Source organism: Musa acuminata, chromosome BXJ2-1 (genome assembly GCF_036884655.1).
Source record: "Musa acuminata AAA Group cultivar baxijiao chromosome BXJ2-1, Cavendish_Baxijiao_AAA, whole genome shotgun sequence".
NCBI classification, from domain to species: Eukaryota; Viridiplantae; Streptophyta; class Magnoliopsida; order Zingiberales; family Musaceae; genus Musa; species Musa acuminata.
In genome coordinates this window covers 32,715,328-32,726,094 of record NC_088338.1, presented here as the reverse complement: position 1 = coordinate 32,726,094, position 10,767 = coordinate 32,715,328, and the positions used below count along the sequence as shown (strand labels likewise).

Genomic DNA, 10,767 nt, shown 5'->3' with positions numbered 1-10,767 from the left:
GAAGAAGAGCCACAACCGACCGAAGTTACGGTACATGCATTAGCCGGCTACTCAAACCTGCAAACGATGAAAGTTAGAGGCCTTCTCAAACAACAACCGATCACTGTTCTCATCGACATGGGTAGTGCTAATAACTTCCTAAATAATAAGGTTGTTGTTCGGATGGCCTTACCTATCGAGAATTGCAGTAGGTTTGATGTTAATGTCATCGACGGATGGATTTTGAAGTATGATCGTAGGCGCCCGTGAGTGAAACTATTGCTGCAAGACCAAGAGATAATTACATATTTCTTCCTCCTCCCTTTTGATGATTATGAGGCCATGCTTAGAATTGAATGGTTGATGACATTATGTGATGTTTCCTGAAATTCTATGAAACTAATTATGAAATTTTATAGTAAGGGGAAACAGGTGATACTGCACGGGAAACGTGGGGGCGACGTAACGATGATTTGCACACAACAAATGGAGAAGGTCTTGCATAAAGTATATAGCTGCTTTTTGGTACAACTTGAGCAGCAAACTAAGGGAGAGCCAATAGAATTTGAAGATCCAAACCTACTTCCTTTACTTGTTGAATTTTCAGATATATTTGACGAACCGCACAACCTACCTCTTACCCGTCGGCATGATCATTATATAACGATTCTTCCAGGCAAACCTCCAGCAAATACTCAGCTATATCAGTATCTATATCTCTAGAAGGATGAAATAGAAAGGATTTTAAAAGAGATGCTCAACATAGGAGTTATTCGGCCAAGTTGCAGCTTATACTCTTCACCAGTGCTACTTATACGCAAGAAGGACGGAACATGGCGAATATGCGTTGATTACCGAGCTCTCAAGGGCATAACCATCAAGGATAAATACCCTATTCCAGTAGTAGATGAATTTTTGGATGAAAGGGAGCACAAATCTTCAAAAAGCTGGACCTTTGATTCAGGTATCATCAAATACGAGTATGCGAAGGAGACATACTGAAAACAGCCTTTCGAATACACAACGGCCACTATGAATTTTTATTTTCTTCAATAAAAGGTGGAATATCTTGGGCATATCATATCAGAGGAAGGTGTGACGGTGGACCCCTCCAAAATAGAAGCAATGCAGAACTGGCCAACCCCGAGGAACATAAAATTGCTACGTGGCTTTCTCAGTTTAATAGACTACAACCGCAAGTTCATGAAAAACTATGGAAAGATCAGTGCACCACTCACTTCTCTATTGAAAAATGATACCTTCTAATGGTCGGACAAAGCCTCCGCTGCCTTCGACAAATTTAAGGCAACCATGACGACGATGTCGGTGCTAGCGCTACTAGATTTCAGCCGACCCTTCATCATTAAGGCCGATGCATCTAGAGTCGGAATTGGAGATGTTCTCATGCAAGATGGTCGACCACTCACATATACTAGTAAGGCATTATCTCTCTCCCATCAAAACATGTCAACATATGATAAGGAGATGCTCGTCATTGTCCACGCAGCAACGAGGTGGAGATCGTACTTGATCGGGCGATGCTTTCAAATCAAGACCGACCATAAAAGCCTAAAATATTTTTTGGAGCAGAAGATATCATCCCCTGAGCAGCAAAAATGGATAATAAAACTTCTTGGATTTGATTATGAAATAACTTATAAAAAGGGGAAAGAGAATGTTGTTGTAGATGCGCTTTCATAACTACCCGAGCAAGCTAAATTTTTGACCGTTTCACTTTCGACTAGCAACTTTCTTGAGGATATTAAGATAGAATGGAAGGAAGATCCGGAGACCAGTAAGATCATAAAAAAATTGGAGGAAGCACTAAGCTCCGTAGCTCATTACAATTGGGACTCAAAAAAATTACGCTATAAGGGTTACATTGTGCTTATGACAAATTCTACTTACATCTTTACGACAAGATTTTGGACAAAGTTATTCCATATGTAGGGTACTAAATTGAAAAGGATACGACATATCACTCATAAACTAACGGCCATACATAAATTATAAATAGGTGTTTGGAGACAGCCCAAAGCCACCCACCAAATATGACTACCCAAGGAGAACTCTAGACCTAGCTAAGTGCCATTATTGATCAACGGATCGTGACTCGATGATAACGACCCACTACTGAAGTACTAATACAGTAGGTGAACCTACTAACAGAAGATGCCACTTGGGAGAACTATGACGACTTGAAGATCAAATTCCCAGAATTCATGAATTGTCAGCCTCGAGGACAAGGCTGATTTGAAGAGGCGGGTCAGTTAGGACTCTAGCTAGGAGAGTCCTAATCGAGAGGGACATTCATGTAAAACCTACCTAAGCCGACCCCTATTAAAGAGGTAAAGAGGCCGACTAGGGTTAGGAGGTTGTTTCTTAGAGAAGAATTAGGAGTTGTAAAGGAATAAGAGTCTTGAGTAGGAGTTCTATTAGGAGTTGGTTAGAAGAGTCTTGAGTAGGAGTCTTATTAGGAGTTAGGGTTTAGAAGCCCTATAAATAGCAATGTATTCCTTCTCTTTTCACAAGCAATAGATGAATCTTTTCTACAGCCTTTGAGCAGCAACTTAGAGGGAGGAACCCCTATAAAGTTTCAAGGAGGTCGATCCCCTAAAGAGATCAACCCAAAGTTTAGAATCTATTGAAAAATACCAAAAAATCAAACAATAGACCGGAAGGGCATATAACATGTTGAAAGCTTCATAAATATGCTAGATATGTGGTTGATTTATCAAAGTCTTGATCGAGGTCATTTTTTATCAATTTGAGTTGATATTGAGTCGAAACAATGCTAACTTGTCAAGAAAATTATTGGGCTTGAAGCTATTAAATCTCAAATTTTGATGATGAAATAAATTGATGAGTTTACGTTCTAATCTGCATTTTGAGAAAAGTGACGTGGGACTAACTTCGATCATGAAAAGGGAAAACGATTGAAGCAGAAGAATCAGATGTTGGGCCGGAGTCAAAGACCGGGTATCGAGCTGGAAGAATCATATATTGCGCCAAGATTGGATATTGTGGGAGTCAACATACCGAATGATCGAGCATTTTACCAAAGGAAAGCACGATACACCGGGAATTACATGCCGAACAACATAGATTTCTTGTCTTATAATTGTTTATATCTTGAGTGTTATAGTTTATATTTAATTGAGTTAGCTTTGGGTATAACCATACTAACTCAATTAGGAGCGCATTGGGCTTGAATTTGGACTAATTTGGGTCTACTGGAAGGCCCATTCAGTAATGGTTTAAGTCCACGATCGAAATATATTTTTGAGTCGTCTATCTTTTCAAGATTATATTAGTCCAATAAATTTATCAATTAATTTATCATTAAAATTCAACAAAATCAATTAGAATAATAATACCAAGATCGAGCATGGTAAAACCTTGGTTGAGGAGAACATTTATGGGCAGTTACAAGGTATTCACGAGAGTACAATATTTTTTTCTAATACAAGAAGAAATAGAACATTTTCTCCCTTTTGATAGAAAAAACTGATGAAGAAAATCTCACAGAGACGAGAAATCAAAGGAACCAAACGAAGCAATTGTTCACTTGTCTTTTTCTATATAATAATCTTGCTTATAGGACAATGTATTTTCTGCTTCTTTTGGAAGAAAAAAAAATCACAAATGTATTATGGTATGAATAAATTTATTGCTATTTTCATATTCAAACTCTTATATTTTAAAATTAAGATAATTTGAATTTCAAATACATAACCCTAAGTTATTCATATCCAAATTTTCTTCTATTAAGTTTCTACATGTCCTCCATTGCAATTATCTAATTGATCCATATTATATATACTTGGTTCTCCTAAACCGAGTCTACATAGGTTTAGCCTACGTATTGACGTTGGCTTAGGGAAAGTTACTAAACAAATAATTCTTTAAAAGAAAAAACTTGTCTCTTTCTATAATTGACATTTCCATGGATAAACCTTCGAGCCAATTCGAGCTGTTGAATTAGAAATCTCTCTCAGATTTCTCAGTATCTTATTATGGTCGGTCAGAGCGATGATGTCGGACACATATTGAAGGCTCATTTTAAAGGGACTCATCCTAAAAAAAATATCCACCCAACGAAAATATAATTCTCGGATCACGATTGTTCTTAGAAATTAGGTCAGGTCCAGTAATATGGATGGCTGACCAATTTTGATCCTAAAATTGCTACAGGAAAAATGCACAAACATGATAAATTCAATTCTCGTAACATGATAACTCTCATAAAATTGGATCGGATTGACTCGTCTCAGTAATGTGGATCGATGATCAAATCTAACTCTCTCTCATTGCTACAGAGAAAATGCACATGTTCTTGCGTAATCTGCATTTTGTAGTATGAATCCACCACCTCTTTGTCAATCTGCTTCTAGATAAAGTCCAAGTCACAAACTGATGACATCGATGGCGATCACTGTAACATTGACAAGGAAAAGGATAATGATGATAAAAGTTCGATAGGATCTGACATGTGAATTAGTTCGCTTTTGTCAACCATGACTTCTCAGTCTAATTATGTCCCGCTTCACATTGTTATGTCTGTCCTCAGCCAAAGCTAATTTTCTTCAGCACTGTTATGCAATTAATTTCCTTCTCATTCATCAATCTCTGCCTCCTCACTTGCAGATCCATTCATTACATGATGAATTTGAATTTGAATTTGATGATATATATATATATATATATATATATATATATATATATATATGAAGCAAAATAACTTTAAAAAAAATCATTAAAAAAAATTGTGCTCTCATAAAAGGAAGCCATACCCTTATTTATAGTGGAGACTAAATATATTAGGACCCATCATAAGTTTATTTAAATTAGTCATCCTAAATCAATTAAAATTTTATCTTGGTAAATATAAATTAATTTAATCATTAATATTATCTTTGACACTCCTCCATAATGTTAATATCTTTAATTATAGTTTTGTCCTTTCAAAATAAAAAAAATTCTTCCTCTTAAATTATTGTCAAAAAGTTTTCGATATCTCTCATCAGAAAATAAAAATTCATCATCCTCAATCTATTTGAATCAGCATTGCTTCTTTCTCATTTAGATAACAGTGGATCAGTGATGATGACAGAATAGACCAAGCTGATGCTAAGCATCATAAGAGCAGATCACATTCCAATTTATAGTCTAGATTTATCTTTAGTATTGGAAATCATCTTAATCCCATCTAGATTAGGTATTACATATTTATTAAAATCTCATCTTAACAATCCTAAAGTAATTAAATTTGACCGGAATCAACATTATATAAGACTTAAACAAAGTCATTCAGATACTGCCAAAACTACAAGGAATTACGGTATCAGAACATTTCAACTTGTGGCACAAGCTTCCAATTAATCAACCGGAGCCATTCAAGGTAGACCAATCTATATCTATCCATGAAGAGATGCCAGGTCCTGAATCAAGGAAACCTTTGGTGGAGCAGAAGAGACGGATCAGAAACATCCTATGGAGAGTTCAGTACTCCTCGGCTCCGCGATCCGGGAGATGGAACGAGCGTCTGAGCTCACAACAAAGCTTCAGTCCCTTGTTGAGCTTGGCGACTGCAGTGACACGGCGAAGGAGTCGGCCGGAGTGCTCTCCGAGGAGCTACTGCAGGCCTGCAATGCCACTCTCTCCATGTTGAAGTCCCGGAGAACCAATGTCAGGATCAAGTCTGGAAGTCGAAACGTCGCTCCGCATGATGTTCTTATCCGAAGAGATTCAAGAAGAAAGTAAGTTCTTCTTACTGAGCAATCATACAAATGTATTTAAGAAACATTTCTACTGATTGAAAGGTGATTTCATATGCTCCCTTTTCCTTCTTTGTTTCCTATCAACAGCTACGTGCGACAAGAGGTAACAGCTGCACCTTTTAATGATGGACACCAATGGAGAAAATATGGGGAAAAGACCATCGCTGGCTGCATCTTTCCGAGGTTTGTGGCATCAATTATCCAAATTATATATCCTGTAACTGAGACATGTGGGAATCATTCTATTAAACCTGTCAAAGCTAACTAATTAGGGGTATAGATATTATCTTCTTTATCTTTTTATTCTTGATCAATCAGCTGTATTTGGCATCCTACGTACAACCTTCACAGCTTGTTGTTCTACAGGGGCTACTACAGGTGCACCTACAGCAAGGATCAAAGATGTGAAGCGAAGAAGCATGTGCAACAACAGGACTGTGGCGTCCCTTCGTTGTTTCTCGTCATCTACAAGGGAGAACACACATGCAAATCTATGGTGCTGCGTGGCTGCCAACCACTAGAACAGCTGCAACTGCAGGGCTGTCGAGAATACACCTGCAACCCTTCCTTCCCCTTGAAGCTTACAGCAACAGCAACTCCACCAGCTCACTCATTCTCGCTTCGATTTGATTCAGAAGATCGTTTCTCCGGCATGAATACTACGAGGAAAAGTGTCGATGAAGGAACCATTAGATGGCAGGGTGAGGAAACACTAGAGTCAAGCTTGTCGGCTGTAGTCACTTCATCAAGCAAGGTTGCATCGCCAGATCTAACGTTCCTTGAATCCATGGAAACACTACAGTCAAGCTTGTCGGCTGTTCATGACGTTGACGACGAAGGCTCACTAAGATCACTCGGTTTCGACATTGACTTGTTGCGATCTGATCTTGATGACATTGATTTATCCTATAATTCTGCGATAAGTTAAGAGGTTATCATGAGAAAGAGACTTAGAGAGAGAGAGAGAGATAGAGAGGGAGGGGGTCAAATTGCTATTCCAATATTTGTGATTTTGTTGTGTGAGTATTCTAGTGTTAAACTTAAGTTAAAGTTGGTATATTTTAGGTGGCAATTCATGACTATTATATTATTATTCTGATAAAATAAAATAGTACATCAGACTCCAAACATATCAGATTGAAACCATTAAACACCTAATTAGATGACAAACTATGGTAAGCAAATAGAAATTGCCAAATTATAAAAAGGAACCAAGATTTAACAAAAAGGAAGAAGAAGAAGAAGAAGAACTCATCCATTTTTCTACTAATAATCTTCTAAGTAGCTCACAACAAGAGAGGGGTATAAAAGATTTTTCTTTTTTTTTTTTTTGTCTGACAAAGGAGAAGATAAGAGAGCACTACAATTAGATAAGAGAACACTATAATAAAAAATGGAACCCTTTTTTTTTGCATAGATATTTTAAGTGAAGATAGAAAACAAGTATCTTGAATAATCTTAGAGGAAATTATGAAATAGCTATATTTTCTGCAGCATAATTGAGAAAACTAGAAGAAGAATATGAGTAGCATTATCGTATTTAGAGAAAGCAAAAAAATATTATCATGTTGTCATAATTAGTCGTTTCTGGGTTTCTTATCAGATGTTGTAAATTTAGGGTGATTAAGATTGCATTTAGAAATATATTTATATTTTTAATATCTATTTAGAAAAAGGAGCTTGAGTGATTTTATTATTACAGTATATTTTGAGTGTTTGGTGAAATAATATATAAAATCTATATCTTAAATGTGCATTGACATAAGTATTATTTGATAAAATTATATTTTAAAATTTTATTAAATATTATATGACCAATTTATCCTATCAATATTTTTAATATTTATTCTAAATTGAATATTTATTTTTATTTAAATAAATAAATGTATGTAATCATACAAGATTTCATACTGTTCAAATATATAATAAATAAAAATATAATCACATAAATAAATATAAAATAATATTTAAAATAAATAAATAAAATTTCACCTTATAAAAGATAAAAATCATATTGATTTTTCACTAAATCATGTTGGTAATCTTGTGATTTTAGAAAATATAATTTATTTTAAGATTTTAAAAATTATATTAGTATCCCATATATACTAAAATGTTAATTCTAACCTGAGGTAGAATCCAAGTTAAATGTGATTTAAAAAAAATATCAAACATTAATTCAAATTTGAAATGTGCAATGCACATTTCAAATATGTTTCCATATATATCCTAAATCTATGATCAAATATATAGGAATTTTAAAACAGTTTTATGATTTATTAAATACTAAAAGTATTACCATTTTTTTACAAGAAAAGATTCAAAAAAATATATTAGGACAAAAGGAGTACAACTATGAGTGTTGGCTTTATAGTGAACAAAAATCAGACAATTTGCTCTTTCTTGCATAAAGAACCAACCAGTTTGCTGCTTGATTGTCATCTCTCAACACATAAAAAAACTTAAATCTCTATAAATTTCTAAGTAAGAATATAATATTTCAAATGGCATTCATCATAGGCCAATTAAACGGAGAGTTCTTCATCAATATGTCAATCATGATCATCGAATTTGTCTACCATTAGTTAACCCAAGTCCTTCCAAGACAATAAGAGTTTCACATTAAATCAAATAAAGGAATCGAAAAGAGAGAAGAAAAAGATAATAAAAAATATATATAACTACCAAACTCATTTTGTCCTAAGAATAATATTATCAAGATAAAGGTATCATACTTTTATATGTCTCACATCAATGAAATAATTCCATCAGAAAAGTAACTTGTGACCTCCCACTACTCATGCAAAATGTGAAAAAATTATAAAAAATATAAATATAAATATAAATATAAATATATATATATATATATATATTAGAAATGTATTTAACTTAAAATATGAGTAAGGGTAGTGAGCAATTAAATCAGTTAGTAATAATAAAAAATATATATATAAAATATAAACCAAATTTATAATAGTTTGGTCATCCCGACCTACGTCCACTCTTGATTCCTCTACCCTCGAGGCTATCGATTTTCATTAATGATCTTCTATTTAATAGACAAAGATCAACTACCCTTGTTATAACTCTTTCTCCTTTTCACAAGCTTAGGAGAGAACTTCACATCTCTCTTTTACAAGAAGACCTTACATCTCCCTTGGATAACTTCTAAATTCAAGGAGGAAGAGACTCAACACTTTTCAAGAGAGTTTATACACTTAAAATCATAAGTTTTCATATTTTTTTCTTACTTTGTCAAGCAATCATGAGTGAGGTATTTATAGACCCCAAATGATTTCAAAAATAGAGCCAAAAATTTAAATCCCTAGGTTTTTGTGGTACTAGCGGTACTATCGCCTATGCTGAGCGGTACTACCACTTGATAAAGCTTGGGAACCAGGACTTTGGTAGTACTACTACCTACTTGGGTGGTACTACCGCTTAATAGTCTAGTGATACCATCGCCTGCTTGAGGGGTGCCACCATTTGCCTAGATAGTACCATCGCTTGATAGTTTGAGAACCCGGGCTTTGGCGGTACCACCACCTATCTAAGCGATACTACCGTCCAACCCAACTCTAGGTTACTGAATTTGCCTTTCAATAGGCCCAATTTAGTCCTGTTTCAGGCCCATAAGCTCCTAATCAAATTGGCATGGTTACGGCCTAAAACAAATTCAATTAGACTCTAAACGACTTCGATCAAGACTTAACAATTACAATCATGAAGTCTACGTTGTCCAGCATATCATCTGTTCATTCGACACTTCATCCGAACCTTAGGCACATCATCCTTTCTTTCAGCATATTGCCCGATCCATCGACATATTGACCTCCCACAATATTCGATCTTCTTAGCGTAATGCCCGATCCTTCCAGCCCGATGCCCAAACTTTGACATGATACTCTCTAGCCCAATATCTGATTCTCCTGCTTCAATGATTTATCTTTCCATGATCGAAGTTTCTCCTACATCACTTATCTCAAATGCTTATTAGTCCATAAACTCATTAGCTAATTTTATCATCAAAATTCAGGATTTAATAATCTCTCCCTTTTTGGTAATGACAACCAATTGATGAGGGAGCTTTAACCAGACTTCTCTTGTCTAAATGCTATTTTGAAATATAATAAACTCGAATTAAAAAAAGAATGATAACCTTTTCATGCTAGTTTTTAAATTCAAGTTGAAACAATTTCAATTATAAATCATAGTGACTTGCATCATTTTAGTTAATATGTCAAAATAATAATTACACAAAACATCGTCATCATAAGTTAAAACAACATAATTTTTTCATATCATCAAAGAGTGCAATCAACTTCTCCTCCTTTGTCAAGGAGAAATGTGCAAGTTTTTACTTCTCTTTGAAATGTACGAAATATGCAAGCTATTACTTCTCTCTCCCCTTTTGTCATCATCAAAAAGAATATGAGGATATTATAGATTCATGAAGCTATTTCTCTTCATTTAATTCAATATGTCAATTGTACAACTATTTTGATATCACATAAAAAAAATAAGTTCAAGTCATGAGAGATCAATTTGATGATAGGGTATACAAGTCATGAATACATAAACAATGAGAAATCAAGATAATGATCCATTTGAATGAATCTCTCCAAAAGAAAATTCATATGTGCATTTGAAAGATTCAACGTACCTAAATTCTCTTCTAATAAAATCGAATTATTCCTTATTCAATGGTTTAGTAAAAATATCTGCTAATTGATATTTTGTGTTAATAAAATCTAAAGATATATCATGATGATTAACATGATCCCTAATAAAATGATATATAATTTTAATGTTTTTAGTTTGAATAGCATTCTTTGTTAAACAAATTATATGCAAGTTATTTTATAGGGATATTTTTCAGGTAAAGTCCATAATCATTGAAGGTATTCTTCATCCAAATTACTTGTGCACATCATGCACTTATCGCTACATATTCAACCTCGATTGTAGATAATGCAACAAAATTTTATTTCTTAGAAGATTAAGAAAT

General features: G+C 34.4%; 1 protein-coding gene across 1 annotated transcript; it reads left to right on the top strand.

Annotated features, from left to right (window-relative positions):
* Positions 1 to 5,389: 5,389 nt before the first annotated feature.
* Positions 5,390 to 6,844, top strand: LOC135598168 (probable WRKY transcription factor 46). The gene is made up of 3 exons (XM_065091704.1): positions 5,390 to 5,738; positions 5,847 to 5,942; positions 6,126 to 6,844. Exons 1-3 carry the CDS (start codon positions 5,473 to 5,475, stop codon positions 6,685 to 6,687), a joined length of 924 nt encoding a protein of 307 aa, XP_064947776.1. The 5' UTR covers positions 5,390 to 5,472; the 3' UTR covers positions 6,688 to 6,844.
* The last annotated feature ends 3,923 nt before the right edge of the window (positions 6,845 to 10,767 follow it).